Here is a 24,129-nt window from a genome sequence, read left to right as displayed (position 1 = left end):
TGTAGGGTTGTAAAGATAATAGAGGGGTTTTTTTGTTTTGTTTTGTTTTTTTGGTGAGGAAGAGTGGCCCTGAGGTAACATCTGTTGCCAACATTCCTCTTTTCTTTTTCTCCTCAAAGCCCCAGTATATAGTTGTATATCCTATTTGTACATCAATCTAGTTCTTCTATGTGGGACGCATGCTTCAGCGTGGCCTGATGAGCAGTGCATAGGTCCGTGCCCAGGATCTGAACTGGTGACCCCTGGGCTGCTGAAGTGGAGCATGCGAACCAGACCAGTCAGCCACGGGGCCGGTCCCTGGAGTTCTTAGGGACTCCTTCCTCTCTGTCACATTGCCTAGCTTCCGTAACTCATGAACAGCAGTGATAAATTCTTACTGATGCATAACTTCGCTGTATTTAAATCATGGCCCAGATAATGTTACTCCGTGGATAGGGTGGCACAGCAAATTAAATATGCAAACTCTATATAAACATGTAAAATAAAACAGGGGGTTGTGGATCAAATAACTGTCAATAACTCAAACAGGTAACTGTCACCAAGTCTCTACCAATTTTATCGTTCCTTGCAGCCTTCTGGATCAGCTTTATAGGCCACAACCACAGAGGATCCTTGACACTTTCAGGATGGCACCAAAACAAAAGGAGCAAAAGCCCTAGCAGAACAAGAGGCATTGTTCTCTTCTCAGATAAAACAATCTAGATGGCTTTGAATTAGCCAGAGTCTGTTGGTTGTGGATTGAGATATTCAGCATTTGTCATGGACAAAGATCATTATCTATTAAGAGCCCCTAATGAGAGGAGTTAAATAATCATGTTGTTGAGCACAAAAGTGTGAAAACATGCATAATCCCCTAATTATCTAGCTGATGGATTTTATCTCTGATGTAAACACAACTGTGTCTATAGTCACAAAACACAAATACCATAACTCTATGTACGTTCCCTATAGGTCTTTATTTAGAATATGATTTATTTCAATAGCTGATGCAGAAAACTAATAGAAGAATGTGACAGTATGAATTAAAGAAAGATCAATGCAATATGGCTTGATATCAGAATCAAGGTTAGGATTTTGTTTGCCTTTGTACTATTGAAGCACAACTCAGTGTTATCAATAGGTAATTTAAACACTCATGGTAGAATAAGGGATTTAACACCAGATTCGAAAAATTGAGCACTTGGCTTTGATACATGTTAAGAATACTTAGCTTTTCATTAAAAGTTTGAATATCTTTAATAAAAGATTACTCCGAAATTAATTAATTTCTGAAAAGAAACCTTAGGCTTTTTAGAAACATATGCTTCTTCCTTTCAGCCAAAATAGATTCATTAGTCTTGGTGCCCAAATATCCAAAACATAGAAACAAAGTGTAAACTTTGTGCTAAATAAGCTTGAAACAAACCTCTTTATTAATATTTATAACAAAAACTATTCTTTCAATGATGCTTTACAGTATACAAGACTTTCCGCTCACAAACTTCAATTTCTCAAACACATCAACACATGAATAAAGGAAATCTTTTTTCCCCATAAGGAAAACTTAACTTATGGCACAAAGTGTTGGCCCGCTGAAGAACCTGATGGACGTCATGCAGAGGGCACCGGCTGCCCTTCCAGACAGAAGACAGTGGCTGCGCCCACACCAGCCCCACCAGCCGGCCGCCAGCGCGGGAACTGAGCGTACACTTCAGGGAACATCAGGTTTGGTTTTTACGTTAAAAAAACCCCCCTCTATATATTCCAGAATTTACAATCCTCAACTTCTCCATCACGTCTTTCTTCCTTTCACTCCACCTGCTTTCACATAAATTGTGTGTGTGATGAGAAATTAGAGAAACTGAGGGTAGTCAAACGCAAGAGGCTACAGTTAAGGTGAGGTGTCAGGTACATTGTGGGGACAGGCAAAAACCCTACTGTGTTGTTGATTTCTTTCTGAAGTGCTCTAAAATGATCTGGAATGAGCAAATTCCCATACACTGGCAAATATAAAAATTACCATGAAAACGTTTTCAATGAGTCTTGTCAAAGTGCTAAAAATAAATTTACCGTGGTATCTATATACTGGGTTGCTGCTAATTTTAATTTATCCAGGAAGTCTGATAAACTTAAGAAAATTTAAGAATAACTTGAATATAACTTAACCAATTTAAAATTGTTCTTCTCATTTAAGTTATGAAAACTGGTAAAAAGACTTTTAAGTGATTACATAGTCAAATGAAAAATCGAGGCTGGCACTGGATTTTTTTTTCTATAGCTCTTTTTTCTTTTTGAGGAAGATCAGCCCTGAGCTAACATCTGCTGCCAATCCTCCTTTTTTTGCTGAGGAAGACTGGCCCTGAGCTAACATCCGCGCCCATCTTCCTCTACTTTATACGTGGGACACCTACCATAGCATGGCGTGCAAAGTGGTGCCATGTCTGCACAGAGAATCCGAACCGGAGAACCCCAAGCCACCAAGAAGCAGAACGTGTGCACTTAACCGCTGCACCACCGGCCGGCCCCCTTTCTGCAGCTCTTAAAACCCAACACATTTCCACTAAATCCTGCTGTCTTCCCCAGCTGCCTCGCTGCCCTGATACCACAGACCTCTTTTCTGCCTGTTCCATCCTTCAGATATTGTATCCACATTTGTATAGATGTATTTCTTATTTATTCATATTTTCATTTTATAATTAAGTGCTGAGAACCGATGTGAACCAGGGTTTCAAAGTGAAACTTTCATTTATACTTGTTTCCTAGAGAAGTTATACAAACATCATAAATACATCAAACACACGGACTGACAAATTACAACACTGATGAAGCACCTGTGCTCCCGACAGCGAGGGGGGCTGTCTGCACCCCGCCTCCTTCCCGTGCTCACCTGTAGAAGTACGAACACCCTCTGACTGTGTTGTGAGTGAAATGTTCCTGAGTCTTCTCATTGCCAAAATCCTCCAGGGGGTCTGACCACAGGATATCACACATAGGTCCATAAGCAGGTGGTTCTTTGAATCGGTCTAACTAAGAAAAATAGAACACACAGAGCGAAATACTAATCTTTGGAAACTTGGAATTCAGAAAATAGAAGAAAGCAGCACTTGGCAGTAGCCAACCCCCTCTCCCCAGCACGGTGCTGCATGAGCTGCCCTCTGCCTCTCTTCCCCCGCTCTCCCTCCTCCGCCTGTCCTCCCCATTCCTCCACTCTGTCTCCCTCTCTAATTCTCCTTCCTTCTTCCTCCTGACGAGCTCATTTATGATCTGCCTTCCCTTCATCTCACCCTTTACCTCTCTCTTGCTTCTTTAATTCTTACTCTTCACTCCTTTTTTCCTTTCTCCTAATTCGCTTTTCTCTTTCTCTCCTTCTTATTTTATCCGTCCAAGTGTTTTGGTCGTTGCCCTTTGATGTGACTCTATCTGTGTTTCATTTCCTGAGGAGGACCTTTTATTTTCTTTTATCTTTGGGTAAATTTCTATTACTGCTCCCATTAAACTGTGACTTAGAACTCTGGATGGGGAGCAACTTATGGCAACACCACTAGCTATATGACATTTTGAATATTCACTTGTGAGGGGCTATCTAGATTTCTAATTAAAGTACAAGCCTATGTAGCTTATCTTACTGGGTACAAACCAAAAGTAACAGTAAGCAGTAAAATAAACCCAAACTTAGCTGGTCATTCTTCAGCTCAGAGTTCTACACCTTACAGTTTTACCTGAAGCCCTCATATGAAATCCATTTTCCAGCTATAAATATTTAGCAAAATCATATTTCAATTTTAAAAGATGCATTAAGAAGGTATGAGCAATGTAACAACTGGAAATGGCATTTCACCAACAATTTTACCAGTCACTTTCCTTAGTTTATCCTGATTTTACTGTAATTAAAGGATCTTTGGTGAAGTTAGCAGATAATATAGAGTCTCTTGAAAAAAGGCATGAAATAGCCATGAAAATCCATTAAGAGTGGATACTCTTCCCATTCAACAGTTTAGTATTTTAAAAACCTCATAGGGCCAGATATATAAGGATACATATGGATATATAAGGCTGACAGCTGATCAAATTCTCTTTTTTTCCTGAGACATAAAAGGTGATGTAAATAATGGTTTTGCTACATACCATTTTTTACTAATATCTAAAAAGAATGAAGCAATATTTCATGTTTTCAACACCCAATGAAAAACTTCAATAAGACAAGACCCTCTATACTTCAACCATTAGGTTATCTATAAAATATTCATTGCAATCTTGGACTTGTTTAAGAGATTTAAATAATTTATGCTTTTGGAACAATTCATTCAAGAAAAATAATGCTTGTTCATAAAAATACAGATTTCTTTCTGAGAAACAAAAGCTTATTATTAAGGGTAGAACTGCAGAGGAGGAAAGATTTTCTGATTAATGTGAATTACCAGCTAAAGGTTTGCTAAGGCAACTAGAATACAGAATTTATTCCAGAAAAGTTAAAAAGTGCATTCTAAAGTTAATACCATCTATATAAGAATAAACAACTACAAAATTAATTAAATAGAGTAAGTGTGGTGGAAACACTAATAGACATATGGCAAAATGCAAACCTAAAAATCATTTTATGACTAAGTCTAGAGCTTAACGACATTTATGAAAATTGAACATAATATTTGAAACATGCCAGAAAGTAAGTCTTGGGGATAGCAGATGATATTTTAAAAATCTACTTAATTTATGATAAAAATTTTAGTTATTGATTTCAAGGGTCCCTCAGGTAGTAGGAAAAAATCGGCTCCATTCATGCAGGAAGCGAACTGCTCTGGACTTCAGCTCCACCGCTGCAACGCAGCGTTACGCCTCTACCGCATTTAAACAGGGAGAAGCTGCCAGTGCTCCGCGTGCTGCAGGACACCAGAAGCAGACGTGCAACGGTGTCTTACAAAAACGACACAAACAGAGCAGAAAACGAAGTTTTATTTAATGTGCTTTTTGTTTGACTTTAAAAATAAAAATCATGCATTTCCTTTCTAATAGGAAAGTAAACACAATATTACTTTTACCCTTGAAGACTTGAACCTTAATGAGTATTAAGGTAGAATTTGATCGTTTTACTTCCCTAAATATAGTTTTTCTTTAAAAACCAATGAACTTTTAAAAGAACACTGAGCATAACCAAAGAAATAAAAAACCTGTCTCTTCCACTACATAAAGCTATCTCATACTATTGCAGTTTCTCAGGAAAAAGATACTCCACATTCAAACTAACAGTTTTTTGCTGGCTAAAATAACAGTACTAGCCGAAGTTAAATTAAGTGGGAAAAACTTCTTAAAAAATTCAACTGTTTTTCACCTAGCTACTCAGTACAATCAATAGAATATCATCATGGCCTTTGTTAGATTGTTAAAGTTTTAAGATGTAAAAATAGTAAATTTTAAAAAATAACATGGACACATTTTAAAAGTCAAGTTGTGATACTTTCTCAAGAGCAAAGCAACATTTTCTAACTATAATAACTATGAATACGCAATGGACTGTTTGAAACGAGCCAAAGGAGAACGAAAAGGCATACATGTTTTAGTGATCAGCTATTTTACATTTCCAAAGACACATGTCACATGCTAAGATGAATCCTGAAGTTTTAGAGATGAAAACTCTTCTGAGTATAAACATATCTTTCTTTCTAGATAAAAAAGAAATTAATGACCACTTTAAATCATTTTTATTCAAAAGGATAAAGTTAGTGACAAAGGCAGGGAAATTAATGTCTTCTATTTATTACTAAAGCGCACAGAATGATCAGACTTGGAAAATAACAGAACTTACTTTTCTGATGTCATCCAAAGTGTTAATCTCTGGAGACAAACCACCGTGGACGCACAGGAACTGCTGGTTCATGAGCGCGGCCAGGGGCAGGCAGTCGAAGGCGTCCATGCAGGCGTCGTAGACGCGTTCCGAGTACTTTATCTTACCTTTTAAAACAGGATCAAAAACAAATATTTCCTCTCATGATTTGATGGCTACCATCATTTTATTGAAATAGGTTATTTTCTTCTCAATGTTCTCTTTCCAGAATCATATTATTATAACTATACACTGCGAAGTTCCAAATATGATTAAATAAGACTTGAAGAGTTAGATATTAACCTTTACATTGACTGTTTTTTATTTTTGTTGTTCATCCAAATTTTACGGTTTTTAGGAACTTTCTATATAGCAGAGGAGAGAACTTTTGTACACATCCTTGCTATGTTTCTGCAGATGTGTCTCAAAAAACACACAAAAACAACGAGGAGACTAACAGGAAGGTGGCCTCCACGCTGGCTGGTTTTCCTGAATGATCACATAGAAAAACAGAGAGCGAGAAATTGTCTAAGATTGTTTCTTATGACTGCACGTTGCCTTTCCCTCATTGACTTGTATCTAATATTTTGAGAGAAGCTTCTACGCTCCACTGAATATAGGACTCAATGAAAGAGAGAAATTTAAGTTTCACTGGACAATGGGAGAAATTGAGAGAGGAGGAAAATGACATTTATATGAAGTACTCCTCATTCCTGGTCTAAAGGAAGAAGTCATCTTTAATTTTGGAAAATCCACTAGAGGCTGATTACTCTACTGGGTCTAAAAAGAGAGTCACAAGGTTGAGCTTGCCCTCTGTTTGTTTTTCTTGAGTGATTTGACATTAAAGGGTAGGATTATTTTCCCAAACAGTAGTATTCTGACTCAGTTTAAAAGATAGTTTAACAACTTGTTTCTTAGGATAAATTACATTAGTTCAAATTTTGAGATCACTTTATAGAGGATGTATAATTTAAAAAGAAATTCTGAATTCTCTTAATTGTCCATGCGTAGAAAGAAACATGGAACAACATAAAATAGTGCTGTGTTTTGTTTTTGACTTTTAAGAAGTGGATCATACTGTAAAGAGATCTTGGAATGGATTAAATGACTGTTTAGCACATAGGACGTTAAGGGAAGAAGCATGAGGTATACTTACATTCTTGTTTAAATGTGAAATACTCTGTTAGATGTCTACATTCATGATTTCCACGAAGTAAAAACAGTGTTTTGGGGTAAAGAATTTTCAAGGCCCACAAATACAGCACACACTGAGAAAAAAAAAATAAGAACGATATAAAAATAAATATTTTTGCATTATACTTAAGCATCCCCTTGCTCACATAAAAGGAAGACATGAACCAAACTCGCTTCTGTGTCCCAAAATCCCCAAAGGGGTAAGGCCTTTTCAAAAGGAGGACATTGAAAGGCAAACAGAAAACACCACTTTGGTATGAGGCCAGGGTTCATCTACACCTAAGACAAACCCTCGCACCGAGGACCCATACACCACAAGAAAACAGTGGGCTGCACACAGGCCACTGAAAGAAGCCTGAATGAAAATACACTAAAATAAAAACATACTGAAATGAAAGTATGAGAAGAAATGTGATTGGCAATTAATAAAGACACTTCTCTTGAAAAAGCTAATTATTTTTTTAAAATCAGGTAAGAAAAATGGAAGAACTGGAAAGGAAAGGCAAGACAGAAGTTGGAAGTGAACACTGACAGGCTCAGGCTGACTCGGACTGTGTGTCCATCTCCCGTGATGTCCTCTCCTTCACCAGCTGCCTTCTCCCTGTTACCTCATCTTTTCTTTCAGTGCCTTTAGCATACAAGGCCTTCAGCTCTTTTGTTTTATATATTAGTATAATTAAACTGAAGGCCAGGGAATCTCACTACACGTATGCTAATATTAGGGGAAACATGTCGTATACCTTAAAAATCTGAAATTGGGCATTGAAGTTTAAGTAAACATGAGGGCCAACTATGAATTCACCAGGTTTGGAATAAACCTGCATGGACAGAGTCCTCCTGGAGTGTGCATTAAGATAACTGGGATACTCAAGTATTAACGTCAATGTCACTAACCTCGACAGGCATTCATTAAGAAACCACAGAGAACAGAAAACCACCCTGAAAACAAGTACGCTTTTTTATCTCACTAAGTTTATGTTCTAAAAGGGAAGTGAAGAAGATACAGAACTACAAAAATACTGAAACAAGTCTGATTTTGGTTACTAAAATCTGAAACTAAAAAACACACAATATTCACATTTTAAGAAAGAGCTTTCCAACATATAGTAAATATGCCGGATCATGTCCAAAGGGAAAAGCTCCTAGCAATTCATTTGCTGTGCCACTTGTGAAGCATAATCGTCTCCATCAGCTTATATGGTAATTTATTAAATGAGTGGAAACAGTTATGTTTGAATACACAGCCCAAGTTTTGAAGAAAATACTAATTGTCAGAACAAGTATGTATTTATTGTGTTTTTCAAGGAAGATATTGTCTCCAACTATGTAATTATGATTGAAGTAAATAAAAATAATGGGTTGATATCAAATTATATATATGTTACTTTAATTTTCTAATTATCATTTTCTGATTATAGTTATTAACTAAAGTTCACGTGACAAATAATATTAATTTTTCTGAAAAGTTGACCAAATGCCCTATACAAGTGATCCTTGAAGCATCATGATCTGTTGATACGTATAAAAGTTCCCTGTTAGCTCAGTGGCTGGGATGGCGGCTCAGTGAGTCTCTGATTGCCGTGTATCCAGTTTTATAGTTTTACAGGTGCACTTACATGTTTTCATAAAAGGAGTCTGTTAAACTTGTCTCTCATTTCAGAGAAGCTATTTAGAAACCATTATTAATGTCAATGAGAGGACTATTCTCAATTTAAAATTATAAGGTTGTACCTGAGCATGTAATACACACACTCCAAATTGGTTAACTTTGGATGTCTAACGTGGAATAGGAATGGATACGTAGAGTCTTTTAAAAATTATGTTTACCTGTTGAAATTGCTCTATTTAATGTATTCTATTTATATACTGGGGGAAGAATATATGTTTTGGCTATACTGTAGCTAGTTTTTAAAAAGGTTTTCTTTTTCTTCTCTTTTCACTAAAGTATAACTTATATACAGTGAAGAGCACATATCATAAATGTACAGGTCAATGAACTTTTCTAAGTGGATACTCCCATGAAACTACGACCCAAATCCAGCTACATTTCCGCTCAGCAGCCTCCCTGTGCCCCTTCCCAATCAATATCCTTTTGGAAACATAACCACAGTTCCGAACGCTTTAGATTAGTTTTACCTGTAACAACTTATCTTAAGGCAAAGCTATTTTCTCTCCACAGGAAACCTAAAATGCAATTTTTTAACCCCACTTAAATACTACTAGAGGGATCACATTCTAGGACCCATATGTCTTTTCTGCCATCTATTGATCCACTTTTGACACTAGCACAAGGCTTTTTCACCTTTAGTCTTAATTACTATGGGTCTTTCATAACTGAAACCTCATATAGAAACAGTCTGTGATATTCTTATCATCCTTATTTACCTTGTACACGATTTAATACACAGCTAATGTCCCTTACTATTTAGTGGATGAAAAACATCTAGTATATAGCAGGAGTTTAGGAAACATTAGCTCCTCTCCTGTAAATGAGAAGGAAGGAAGGAACACGGAAAGGAGGGAGGGGGGAGGAGAGGAAGGAAGGAAAGAAAAAAGGAAGAAAGAAGCAAAGGAAGGAAGGAGGAAAGGAGGGAGGGAAAGAAAGAAAGAAAGAAAAGGGGGGAGAGAGAGAAGGAAAGAAAGATAGAAAGAAGGAGAGAAGGAAAGAAAGAAAGAAAAACATAACTCATTTTCCAAATTCTTGGCTCAAAATACTCCAAAAATAAAGAGTCCTGTTTTCACATTTTATTTCCTTTTCCCCTGTGGCAAGAATAAAATATCTTCCCAAACACTGAATAAAACCACAAATGTAGCCAATATGGAAGGAGTGGCATGGTAAATGAAAGGGCAAGGGTGGACTGGAGAGTGGAGCCCTGCCAGCTGTCGCCCTCGACATCTGGTGGGAGAGAGCCGCCAAGCACAACACTGCCTTGCTGGCATCTATTTTGCCATCTAAAGTTCTAACATTCTGGAGAGCTGAAGATCTTAAACAAAATCATAACCCGATATTATTCTTAAAAAAGAAAGTCTCTTGTAAAAAAATGGTCATAATAAGGAATGAAATACAAATTAGTTAAATGGTTATTTTCATCTATGTCGTATCAGAAGGTTAATTTGAATAAGCTTTTCACTGAATTAATTGGTTACGGTGGAAACAGAGAGGCAAGGTACACTGGGCTTTTTACATGGTGAGACGTAAATTAGTTGCACTAATCATTTTCAACCGGACCTCGACTGTCCTTCCATCACTCTAAATAATTAAACAAATATTTACAATTTAAAATTAACTTGGATTACTCAATATGAGAGATTGAGCATCCTCTCCCTCTTTATTAAATAATTTTCATCATAGACACAGTTTTCTCCTATTTAATTTATCTATTTTCCCCAATGAAGCAGCACTACGGATATCATTTTCTTCATTAGTTTAACTGGTTTGTTGATAATAGTAGTACGATGATTTACTTTGTAATTTTTGCCTTTTAATGATGAGTATCCTTGAAAATTTGCATAGGGGAGTAAAAGAAGGAGGTAAAAGAGGAAGCGAGGAAGTAAAAAAGAAAATATACAACTTCATATGTATATCGATCAGCTCTCTAAAATAACTCTCCGTGCTGTGACACGTCCCAATCAAAAGTGCTGTCTGAACCATGGGATGGATGATGAAGTGAAGGATGTGCACTTGTTGGGAAAAGATCCAAACTCCTGAAATGTCAAGTGCAGCTCCTCATTCGCCTGGTCTGACAAGCACGCAGAGAAGCAGCAGTGCCTGACAAAGACGACGGGCTGCACGGAGACAGGCAGGCGATTTCTTCCTTGCATCTGCAGCATCACTCTGTCACCTAACATCGCTCGATGCACCGTTTGCTTTTTCGTCTCAGGCAGAAGCAGGGAACATTGCCTGACTTGCTGTGGCTCGCTGCAGTCTGAGTTCATAGCGAATAAACACAACTCCTCATGCTTCGACGCGTCTGAGGCCTGGGCTGAGATCTGCGTGGAGGTACAGCAGGAGGGCCTGCTGGCTGCTAAGCTTAAGGCAATGCAGGGCGGCGTGGCTGGAAAGGGAGTGTGAAGAGTGGAAAAGGAGACAGCTGTGCAAGCCTGTCTGCAGTTCTGAGATTTTCCCTGTGTTCTCAGAGAAACACACTCAGACATGGACCTACAGATACACAGAGGCTTGATCAAAGAGATGAGGTAGCATAAGGCAATCATCAGACTGAGGGTGCTATTCGGTGCGAGACAAATTACTACCCAAAACAGAAAGACCTCTTTCATCACTCCTCAAAAGCCTGCTTGTTTTATTTGCGCTAACTTTGTGGGGAATAATTTCTAATCTTGCCTGAAATGGAAGATGTGGGGGAGAGGTGGGGAGGGAGAGCAGAAAATGCGTTCTATCCGCTTCCCAGAGCTCATGGCCTAGTGCCTGTAAATACCACCCAGCGGAGACTGTAGGAAATCCGAACCCACTTTTCAAAGCTGATTTGGTAAAATTAAACTTAAGTGCCCCTCTTTGCCCAGAAGATAGCCAAAGGGCCCTGAATCATTGAGATGAAGCAAGAGCATCTGAAGCCTGTTAGGATAGTACATGCTAGAAAACTGAGCTCGTATTAGTTAGGGTTTCCCTTAAACCAACAGTACCGTATTCAAAAAGAATATTTTATATTTAATGCTGTGACCTTCAGAGTACACAGGTGCAGGAGAGGGCAGTGTGCGAGTGAGTGCCCATGCACGAGGGGATGTAAGAGTGTGTATCAGTTTCTGCATTACTGATTTGTGCACTTTTTGTGGTCCGTTTAGTGAAAGTACGGTAGGGCATGGGGTGCAGCAGAAAGAGGGCAGACTGAATCTCAGCAGCGCCACTTCCTACATGTGTGACTCGCTCTGAGCCAAGCTCTCCACAGGCACGGAAGCAAGACATTTACGTGTTCTTTGCAGAGCTGTGAGGAATAAATGAGACCATTCATACCAGGCAAACAATATCAGTTTCCTTAATCCATAACAGAAAGCCCTAAAGTATTCTCGGTAAGCGTATTTCATACAAATGTTTGTTCTACTTTAAATATGATGATATCACTGAGCCATCGCAAAGCCCCTCAAAGCTCACAGTTTATTCAAAGTGGCTAACTTTTACATATGAGACCGCTGCATTTCTGTCATTTCTATATGCATGTGGAGAGTCCCTGGGGCTGCATCCTCAGACTCTCGGAGTTTAATGAAAGAGCTGTTTTCAAGATGAGGACTCTGATAGGTGCATCTCGGAACTTTTAATGTCCTCTGACACCTACATTTGATATGTCACAACATTTGGTTTCATTCTTTGATCCTTTGCTTGAATTACAAAAGGTGCATATTACACAAAATGTCTCAACTTTCATGGTTCAAATACATAGATTAATTGTGAACTAAAAAAAATCTGCTGAGGAACAAGTGAGTGATTACTGCATCTCACCTCTTCAATTTGAAAAGACTGATTCTAAAAAGTTCTAATTAGGGAGAGTTTAGGAAATTTCAAATGGTTTGAGGACAGATATTCAGAAGTCTGAACTATCTGAGTAAAAAAGTCATAGGTAAATAAAGACTGATAAGACTAAGAAATATTATCAAGATGGACCTGGTGAGATAAAGAAGTCCAGTTGTGCCAATTGTCACTCAAGCAACTCATGAGTTAGTGCTTTATCTTTATTACTAAATTAATAAGAAAGTGTTATTGTCTTTGATTAGATTTAAAAAGATGACAAATTAAGTTGTTAAAAATGACAAATATTATGATACTACATAAAAAATTTCCAACATAGCACTCCATCATTCGGCTGATAAAAATAGTCACTCCCAACAGACAGTCTTGGGCTCTGCTTGCTTGGAAGGTCAGCTTCAAGGAAAGTAGAATACCGATTCCATTCATCCTCAGAAACTTTCACAGGAGCACTATGCGTGTTAAGTGAATATGCTGAATTTAGTAGTTACTAAAATAATTTTAAAAGATATTTACTTAGACTCCACACAACCCCAATTTAAGGGAAGTAGCAGAAACGTTTTACCTCCCATTGCTGTTTTCTGCCTCCTGCAGTCTTTCTCAAATCTGGCTACACACTGAAATCACATATGGCCAGATCAACAAATTCTGCCCCATGGGATGCTAGTTGAAGTCATTGTGTCACTTCTGGGAAACATCCTTAAATGAGAGGACATGCCCTTCTCTTTCTCGGTCTCCTTCTAGCTGAATGTAGTGTAGGGACATGATGGCTGAAGCTGGTGCAGCCATCTTGGGTCATGAGGTTGACTTTGGAAGGAGGCTATGCACATCAGGGCAGTGAGGCAGAAAGAGTGTAGGCCCTGGCTCCAGCCGGGTCGCACCACCCTGGTCTGCCCAGCTGTGGGCTTTCACTGGAGAGGGACACAAACTTCTATCTTGTTCAGCCACCATCATGGGTGGGTTTGTGTCTTCTCTGACTCTCAGCACATCCTAGCCCTAGTGTGATACAAAGGTCTTACAAAATGTGCACTTGCTCACCCTTCCCTGCGAAGCTGGTCGGGTCAGCCCGTGCAAGAGGCTTGCTGATCTTTCCCTCTGTACGTCTCTCGCTTCAATTTCTCTCCTAGCTAAATCTTACTCTTCTTTGATTCAGTCTCCCCCAACCATGTGCGCTCAAAACTTTTTTTGAAAAGTGTTCTCCCACTTTTCCATATTCCAGTTGCAAGTATTTTCTGTACTTCCTTTATCACAAGATTTTAATAATCAATTCAAATATTTGAACCCTGAATGACCACCTATTCTAGGCTTCTGACAGTATACAGCTTTTTCTAGTTACATTTCCTACATAGATTTAGGTTTCTGGAGAGCAAGGATGTACACTTCTTCAAATCCTCCACAGTCCCAATCATAGTGCATATACGTTTTACGTGCTCGGTAATACTTTCTTCCAAATGGAAGAAATACTAAAAATTTACTTTCTCCTTTTGGATTTATATACCAACATCACCCCCTCTCCCTCATCATCATGAATAATTAAGAAATGTGTGATCCTTAAATGCAAAAAGGATTAATATATTGTTGGAAATATTATGTATATAGAGTCAACAACGGGAGGTGAAGAGAATAACCAAAAGTTAGCGTTGGTACGGTAGTTTTAAAAACAAAAGCTATTTAAGAATGACATGTTTTCAACATTAAGTATTCCTATAGCAAATAAAATATTATGATGAAAATTTAAAAACCTAGAATCTCTTTTATATGACTGTTATGAATATGTGATATTGGTGTGAGACTTCTGTAAATTTGATTTCTCTCTTTAATTAAGAATAATTGGGGGCTGGCCCGGTGGTGCAGTGGTTAAGTTCGCACGTTCTGCTTCTCGGCGGCCCAGGGTTCAGCAGTTCGGATCCTGGGTGTGGACATGGCACCACTTGGTACGCAATGCTGTGGTAGGCGTCCCACGTATAAAATAGAGGAAGATGGGCACAGATGTTAGCTCAGGGCCAGGCTTCCTCAGCAAAAAGAGGAGGACTCGCAGTAGTTAGCCCAGGGCTAATTGTCCTCAAAAAATAAAAAAAAATAAAGAAAACTTCCTTAAAAAAAAAAAAGAATAATTGTTTTTCTTTTCTAATGCTTGTTTCCCAGGAGCACATATAATGTCAGCTATTACAGCATGAGCTCTGATTCTTTAAAACTTATTCTTATTTGAAACCATTGCTTTTCATAAATATACAATGAACCCTTTCTATGTATGAGACACCATGTTAAGCGCCAGGAAGAACAAACACGTGAACAAAACAAGGTCCTTGCCTTCACTCTGAATGTAATGTGTACTAACCTGAGGCAGACACAGGTGGGAGGCTGAGGGAGAACCTCTATTCAAAGGTTATCTACTTTGTTTTAATTAATGAGTTTGACAAATTACCCTAGTTAGATGACAGGTATCAAAAAAAGACAAAACATAGCATCTGTAAGGGTGCTCACACATACACACACAAATGCAGACAGATACGCATGCACTTGACTGTCAGTTTACAAAGATAACTTACTGTCTCATAACTATAAGGTATAACCATGCAAACGCATTCCTGCTTATTTAATCACCTTTGCTTAGTTTTCTCAACAGGAAACAGAATTATCTAATGTAAAATATGATGTAATTTTTGCAAAGTCGCAAATATATAAAAGGTACAAAAGGCAAAATCTTCCTATTAGCCACTTCCTTGGCATCTCTACGCAGTAAAAAGCATATGGGAACCAACTGAAAATAGGATAAGTAATGTCCCAAGAATTAAGTGTATTAAAGTTCACTGTCACAGACTAGGGATTTCCTTAAGGCAATAACATTGGCCACGTTTATTTTACTAAGATATTGTTGATCCATTATTGAGCAGCTAAGAAGAAACGATGAGGACTTACTTCAATACTGAAGTACCCTCTGTCAACATAGTCCCCTAAGAAGAGGTAGCGAGTGTTGGCAGGAGATCCCCCCACTTCAAAGAGCTTCATCAAGTCAAAGAATTGTCCATGGATGTCGCCACAAACTGAAAGAAACCAAGAAAAGTCATTTTATGGTTATACCATGTTAAGACTCGGAACTCAATAATAAAATTATAAAACTTTAGAGCCATAAGGAATTTTAGAGTCATCTTAGCCAAAACATTCTTTTGCAAAACAGGGAAGTGAAACAGAGATTCCAAAGTTAATTAGTGGCAGAGCTGGCTCTAGCATTCAGGTCTACTAATTCACAGATTAACCAGAAAAATAAAGATAATAATAACAATAATGTCTCCTATTGTTGAGCATTTACCCATTCTCCACGAGACACTGTGTGAGGAAATTCATACACATTTTCTAATTTAAAAGCAACAGTGCTGTGGAACAGATGTTTCCTTCTGCAGATAAGAGATGAGGCAAAGAGAAGGGCAGGAATTTGGCATAATCTATATACAACTGAGGTCTGAATGTACAATTACTACATGTTATTGTTCCTAAAGAAAAAGACATGTATATATGTATCATAAAAACTGTATTTCAAGCCAGCTCTGACAGCCTAGTGGTTAAAGTTTGGCGCACTCCGCTTCAGTGGCCTGGGTTTGGTTCCCAGGCACAGAATCATACCGCTAGTCTGTCAGCAGCCACACTATGGTGGCAGCTCACAGAGAAGAACTAGAAGGACTTACAACTAGAATATACACCTATGTACTGGTGCTTTGGGGAGGGAAAAAAAAAGGAAGATCGGCAACAGATATTAGCTCAGGGCGAGTCTTTCCAAGCAAATACCAAAAAGCAACTTTATTTCATTGAGTCTAAAATGCCATCAATTATAAAACACGTCATTATTTTACGTACCACTAACAAAGAAAAAAACTTCAATTAAATTTAAATTATAAAAAAGCATTTTTATAAGATGTACTCTAATATCAGATGTTACAACGAAAAAAATGTGAAATTAAAAAAAAATCCTGCACAGCATTATACAAAAAAAAAAATCACTGGGAATTGATGTTTTTTAACTTTCTCACCTTCTCTCATAAACCAAACTTCTTGAAAGAGCTATGTACTCTCTGTTTTTAAAAACCACAGTACTTATTCTTAATTTATTAAGAATTCTTAATTTATAAGAATTCTTAGTTTATAAGAATTCTTAATTTATAAGTACTTTATTTAGTATTTATTACAATTTACTACTGTCAACACCCTAAAAACATAAATACCATCTACATTATCCAGATGAGGAAATAATGCAGCTAGGAGAGGTTATGTAGCTAGGCAAGGTGATTGTTAAAATGGATGATCCAAGATTTAAATTCAGATTTGCCTAAGTCAAAGCTTTTGCGGTCAACCACCATGTTATAATATCTTTGAAATTTTATGTTTTATATACATATATATTTTAAATATTTTAAAATAATTTTACACTTGAATGATGAACCTGCCGTTTCTTGAACACTAAGCGGTTCACAGAATGACCGTGTCAGTGAAGAGGAAATCAGGAGGCTGAAGCATGTTATCTCACGTTCGATGCTGCGATCACAAGCACGTTACAGAAATGTTTTAAACTGCATTCCTTTATCTGATGAAATTCGACAGATAGAAGAATGAGTCGAAGGAGCTCATTGATAAGACAACTGTGAAACAGTGGACGAATAAAAATGGCACAGAAATTTCCATTTTTCCAGGAAGAGCTGATAGGGACTCGTGGTACAAAAGGCCTGAAACAGGCACACGTAGACTCTATTTTAGAACATCTGCACTAGAAAAGCTGAGTCTAGCAGAACAGACGCAGATTACAGGGAGCTGTAATTGCTAATGCTTCCCTCTCGGGGTTCCAATCACATAGTTTCTTATCTGTCATGAGAACAGAGACATTGTAGAAATATCTGAAACATATTCTTCCATTTTTGAAATAATATCACATTAGAAGGCTATTTATAAATAATTTTTTATTATTCTTAGAGTTGAGTATTTTGCAAATGGATTCTTATCCTGAACTACAGTGAGGAATTTGGTTTGTGAGAGACATATCGTGTACTTTCTTGTAATAACATGCCATATTTAACCAAAGGGAGGGAAAGAAAGAGCATCGAGTGTGCCAGTCAAATGCTGCGGGCTCAGATCCAGAACCCACTTTAGAGGGACATGCACGATACATGTAGAGCTACGAAAACTGACGCAAATCATAAAGCAATTTTTAAAGCTTAAATGAGCTAATAACAACAAACAATTATCCATTTAAAAGGCTGAATTATCAGATTTTGTACTACCAAAGTTTTTAAAAGGCAAGGATAAAGCTTATCAGTTAACAAGTAATAAGATCATTCATCTTTCACTGATTTATCCTTTCAAATTATTGTTGGTATGGATTACTTATCACAAGCACCAGGTGGTGTCAAGTTGTAGGATTTTTTATACCTATCATCTGTATGTTTCAAACAAGAAATTACAAACAGAGAAGATGTGGCTGGAGACCATGCCTTTACATGACCTCCACTGACTCAGAAGTGAAAGAAGGAGCTTCAAGGACAGAAAGTATGAAGCAGGGTGTTTGTTACAACTGATTTGATGCAGCCCTGTCAACTGTGAGTGCCTGTGACTATGACACTTTCTACAGCCTAGGTCATACCACTGGCCTTCTTTCTATCATGGATCCTCTCAGAGGGATGAGGGTCAGCTACAGCGCAAGCCTCAGGTAAAACGTGAAGCCAAGTGCTGGGGTAGGATGTAGGCTTCAAACACTACTTGGGAATTTTATATTATAGTGACAAGTGTAATAATCATATTTTAAGCTATTATTAAAAGGTCCCCAAGTCAAAATGGTTGTAGCAAAGCCATTAGAGGCAGTATGGTGTAGCATGCAATGGCCTGGGCTCTGGAGCCAGACATTCAGGCTCCAGTCCCTGCTGCACTACTTACTATCTGAGTGACTTTGAGTAAGTTACTCAACTTCTCTGAGCCTCAATGTATTCATCAATAAATGGTGTGATTTTGGTACCTTACCTTATTGGGCTATTGTGAGAATTAAATGTGTTAACAGTGTAACAGACGTAGAAGAGTTCCTAGAACCTGATATGAACTCAAGAAATGTTATATCAAAGTGGCATTTCAAAGCAGTTCTATCTGAAATATCAAGGTCCCACAGAGAACGGGATTCTGGCGCTTGGGGCAGGGGGAACAAGACGAGTGAGGCATTCTGGAGCATCTTCTTCACCCCTCCCTCCCACCCTCCCCTGTCTTCTCTTTCCTTTTTGATCCCTCCTTTTCAATTTCTGGCCATGGCTGAAAATTCAAGGAAAATTATTTTTTATTTCTCCATGTCAATGATATAAATACCAAGACATTAATTCCAGTTGTGGATTGCGGATTAGGAATTAACTGATTTTGCAACTGACATACAACTGTAGCATAGTCTACGAGCCAGAACTACAAAATTTTTTAAATAAATGGGCTCCAGCTAATGCAAGCATTAAGGATATCTTTTCTTGTGTTGGAGTACAGAAGTACATTATCATGAATGCAATTTTATAAAAACTGAAAAATAAGCTCTTCTTTCTAGCCCGTAATAACTTTGTGATAAGAGATAGTCTCAGTGATTTACCAGATCAGTACAATTATTGGATGTTGGCTTGATAACGTAAAATAGCAGAAAGCAACTGCTGTAAACTTGGCATGGAAAACAAAATACCCTGAAATCCCGCTACTCGTGTGATGGCCACCGTATCACTGACTCGACTTTAGAACGGCCATCTAATACAAACCATGCTTCCACAGTAAGGATCACTTCTGATAACGTTCAGCAAAGGAAAACAACTTGCACACACAATTAGAAAAAACTCTCAAAGCCCAAAGAAGGAAAGCAGTAACTCAAATAAAACATAGCTGACAAACGGAGATATTTTATTAGGAGATTTAAGGAGATCAGTTAAAATAAAGCCATTTTCGTTAGTCACCCTCCCATCCCCCTCTTGTTCACTAGATGCCAGTCTTCTCTGTCTCAAACAAGCCCAGTTTCTCTCTTCCCTGGATTTTCGCAGGCTGACTCCTTTCCATCCATTAGGTCTCAGCTACATGTCCCATGTGCAAGGTCTTTCATGACCACACTATAGAAACGAGCTACCTCTCTCCAAAATCATTCTTCATCCCATTACCTTGTTTTACTTTCCAAACTGTACTTATTGGATCAGGAATTCTCTAGTTGATTCATTTGCATGTTTTTCCTCCTTGATTCCTCCCACTGGAATACAACTCTGTGAGAGTGAGTAACTTGCCAGTCTTCTGCACTGCAATCCCCAGTATCGAGGACAGTGCCTACCACCCAGTAGGGACACAAGGAACATGTACTGCCCTAGCATTCTTCCACTGGGGCTGTGCTGTGCTTAATTTGGAAGTCCACTAACTAAGACGTCAGAGATTCTGAGGTGCGCTTGCGACCGAGAGAGACGGAGGACAGGTCTGTGGAGTTTGCTTTGGTCGGAAGCTCAAGGTCGTCAACTTGTCTGAGATGGTGCCTGTTTTCAAAACGGTGTGCAAGATTAGGGTAGAATGCGGGGCCTCCACGCATCTTATGGTGGTTTCCTTATGGAGTTCTATATCAAAAACTCTTAGGGAGGTTTTGAAACGATAGATCCCTGGGCCCTGAATCCACCCTGTGCTGCATGCTGTGTAGCTCCCCGAACAGGGATACACCCTTGAAAGGCCACTTCTTTCAATGCCAATTCCCGGTGCGTGTGCACTTAGGATTTCCTATTATGTGAAAGGCTAACACTGAAGTGACTCTCTGATGGAGTCTAGGAGAGGGATGAACCTAAGAAAAGTGATCACAAAGAGCAAATTTCTTTGGGCATCTGTGGCCTGAAGAATGTGGCTATTGCTCTGGCCTTGTGCATTCCACCTTTAAGATAAAGGATTTATCCCAAAGTTCTGATATCTGGAAACATTTACTATTTTGATATCAAACTCAGGACAAAAGTGGTCACCAAACTGAGGTACCTGAGAGGATGGAGGTGGAGGCCATGGCATCACAGAGAAGTGGCCTTCCTTCTACTTCTTTGCGTTGCCAGGGTCCCCATGCTACATCCTCTTGGGTACCTAAGACACTGATGTCCACAAAGAACAACAGTACAGGGAATGCCAGCTAATGAGGTGAACCATCTGCTTGATTGCTCACAGCCTCCAATTCCCCACGAGGCTAGGTCTTTTCATCTTCAATGTCACTTGGTTTTAACAGTACTTCTAGAACAACCAGGCTTTGACCAGTTCTATTGTCCTTTCAAGGCAAGCTCATTCTTCACCAACAGACCTCTGCTTCCTGCATTCCGACACTTCCCATTATTAGTTTCTCATTCCCAATGGAACACTGCTGGTGGGCAGGGTAGCTAGCCCTGATAGAACCACAGTGCTGAAAAAGCACAAAATATAGAAACACAATACAGACAATAAAAGCACACCTAGTCTCTAGGAAAACAGCCATTTATCTGGCTGAACATTCTAAAAAATACACATATTATGTCTTCAATAGATTATTAACAGAACCGTACATATTTCCATCAGAAATGTATCGAGTTACGGCATTTAATGATATTAACACATCAAAGATAATGAATTTAAACAACAGGGGTTTTTTTCTGGTCCACTGCTACCCCTATCCATTAGCAATCTAATGTGCCACAACACGATGGCTATCTTCCCTATGAGAAGTAGTGTCCACTTGTTTTTACACCAAGGAAGTAAGAACTACCAGGGACACTGAGCAGCTGAATTTATTTGCTGAGATGCTGGCAATGTTGTCTTTATCTTGTTGGTTTTTTCCCTGAATGAGGTGACAAAGTGCTTTTGAACGTGGCTATTCCAGCATCCTCAGGACAGCCCAACGGTGCACGAGGGACCAACACCCTGTGATGCTCACGCATTCACTACCTTTCTCTCTTCTACCAGCAGGAGACACACAAATTACACCTGAGTAATCAACCGCTAAGTAATACCTAAGCAAACAATTACTTTTGAGTAATTGCCTTTCAAAACTGCTTCCCTCCCCGATGGCTCTTCGCCCACTTTAAATAAAACTTTATTGGAAGTGATTCTCCCCCAAGAGTGGTGCCAACAACTTCTCATCTAAGTCTTCTGAAGAGGAGTACAGAATTTTGAAGTAGCAAACAGAAAATAACATCCAGAAAGGATTTGTCTTTATTTTCTAGAGAAGGGAATAGCCTTTATTTTTAATATCATCGCTGGAGAGCTACTTATTAAGCTTTGAAATCACAGGCTTAGGGGTTCAGGTGTATATTAGGATAGACACAAACATAAATGTGTGTGTGTGTGCATGTGCACCTGTGTGTGTATGTATGTAAAGCCACTCACCAGAAAGCAAGAATTATTTGGAGCTTTGTGGCCAGTGTAGCAATTTGGGAGTCACTAAACGAGTTCAAGACGTTGCTCCTGCAGATCACAGCTGCTAAGTAGTGCTACAGAGAAGCAGCGACAAACAGCTGAGGCAAGAACAATGGGCTCTTTGTAGGTAGCTGAATAGGCTCTTCCGGTCTACAAACTGGACAATGAACCAGTCACAGCGCAAGTCTAAGGCTCCCTAAAGCCAGCACGTGCTACGAAGGTAATGGCCAGCACACGGAGGACAAAGAGACTCTGCAGAAAATACTCTCAGGCAGGGTAAGGAGGACAAGTTCAAAAGATAATCGCGATCAGGACCAACCTTTGCCTCCATCTCCTGACTAGAGAAAGGCTGGTAACTCTCTACTGAGAAGGGACAGGTGTTTGAAACAACCACCATGCATATATTACATGTATAATTAAGTATGCATGTCTAAATTAATGTAGCGAACCTGAAAATAAGTGTATCCATATTATAACTGTCATTTTTTTCATAGACTTCCATTGTTTCTTACTTCACACTGGCAATTAAATCACTACATTAGAAAATGTAAATAGCAGACAGTACTGAACCTGCGAGGACAAGGTCCCAGTATGACTGCTACACAACTGATAGCTTGACAAGAACTCTGATAAAGCTGCTAGCCTGAGTAGAAGAGACAATAACAAATGTAATAGAAAATAGAGACTTTCACGTATAACTACTGAAAATACCTTTGAGTTAACGCTCAGACTTACACAACTGCTCCTGTTTCCTTGCCTGTATAAAAGGTAATCCATCAAAGAACATCATTGGGTCAACTTCTTACTCACACTAGGCAAAAATTTTATTATGTCACAGAATTCCAGGTTAAAGGAAGCTCATACAAACTAGGATGCCCAGGGACAGAGGAGTACGTTGTGAAAAACATACAAACAAAAACTGTCAAACATTAAGTTGAAAAGTAGATTTTTAATGGACCAACATTTCAAAATTGCATCACTATTATGATTTAGAAGTCAAGTGCTTTTAATTCTTGACTCCTCATTTTCTATAAAGATGTTTTAGTTCCTCCAAAATACTGGCTTTGATCATCTTGGAAGACTTGCATGAAGTAGAATAACTTCTTCTGCAACTTTTTCCAGTTCATACCAAACTAACAGATTGTAATTTTTCTTTTAGAAAAGACATTACTGAATCGCCGGGCAATTTTCACTGTGTTCCACTCTACTTTCAGCTGCATTTACTTCAACCCAACAGCATTTTTTCTGTAATAGCCACATTTTCTCAAGACAATACAATTTCTAACATTAAGGAACTAACTTTATGTCTATTCCAGGATGAAGGGACTAACCTATTGAATTTATTGGTTTGTTTTTGAATCCTCTATCTGCTATGACCTTTTCTCTTCCCAAATCTGCAATTTTGCAGAGGATGATCTTGCATTTAGAAGTTTTGTTAGAGGTTAAACACAGTGGGTACCATAATTACATATCTGTTTCCCCTTGTTGATGAAATCCAGGCTTATGTAACCTTTAGTGCATGATAAGTTCAAGGACAATCCAGCCAGCCCTAATATATGCAGTTCCTTAGCAGAATGTGGAAACTTCTGAAGCCAGGCAATTACTGAGATAAAAGTGAGTTTTATTACAGCATTCACTTGTATCTAGAAATCTTCAACTGTAAAATAAACTAACCAAGAAAAAATAACAGGGGGCCAATTCACTTCAAAATAATTAATGCTTTCCCCATGGTGAATATTATTTCTCCAATGTTAAACACATATCAGGGTCTTTATTAAACACAAAATATGAATTATTAACCAGAGCACTCTGGTTTGATAGCATAAAACAATAATGAAAACTCTCCAAGTCAATTTAAAATTTGCTAAACACTGAAATTTCAAGAATTTTAAAAGGAAAAATAAAGCTATGAAATTAAATACAAAACAATAATAGCACCAGTACAGATTAATAGCAATAATTTCAGACATTTTCTTTATATTTATGATGCTGTTTTATAAAGATAAATAAGCTATCTGTTAGTCAGCATTAATGAGAAGTGTAATAGGACAACTCAAAAAACAAGAGCAGAAAATATTGTAGATGAAAATAGCTAATAACAACCACAACAATTCAGTACTCAATACTTAATGAATCCCCTATATCTTGGTTTATAACTATAATCAGATACAAAGAAACTAGAATAGTCTGCATTTTTAAACTATTTTATAGAAGGACCAAGCATACACAACACCATAGTATGTCCACAGTATATTCCAATCAAGAGAAAAATAAATTA

At 38.3% G+C, this 24,129-nt stretch overlaps 1 protein-coding gene across 15 annotated transcripts in view; it reads right to left on the bottom strand.

The window, feature by feature from the left end:
* The window catches only part of PPP3CA (protein phosphatase 3 catalytic subunit alpha), a 284,698-nt gene that overhangs the window by 61,474 nt on the left and 199,095 nt on the right, over positions 1-24,129 (bottom strand). For all 15 annotated transcript variants that reach the window (XM_070505289.1, XM_070505284.1, XM_044766382.2 and 12 more), the window contains 4 exons: positions 15,384-15,508; positions 6,954-7,065; positions 5,780-5,925; positions 2,867-3,006 (listed from right to left, as the gene is read on the bottom strand). In XM_070505289.1, the coding sequence (XP_070361390.1) occupies positions 2,867-3,006; positions 5,780-5,925; positions 6,954-7,065; positions 15,384-15,508 (523 nt within the window). The remainder of the gene's footprint in view (positions 1-2,866; positions 3,007-5,779; positions 5,926-6,953; positions 7,066-15,383; positions 15,509-24,129) is intronic.

This window comes from Equus asinus, chromosome 3 (assembly GCF_041296235.1).
Source record: "Equus asinus isolate D_3611 breed Donkey chromosome 3, EquAss-T2T_v2, whole genome shotgun sequence".
In the NCBI taxonomy this organism is placed as follows: Eukaryota; Metazoa; Chordata; class Mammalia; order Perissodactyla; family Equidae; genus Equus; species Equus asinus.
The sequence above is the reverse complement of the archived record's forward strand: the minus strand, read 5'-3'. Positions and strand labels throughout refer to the sequence as shown.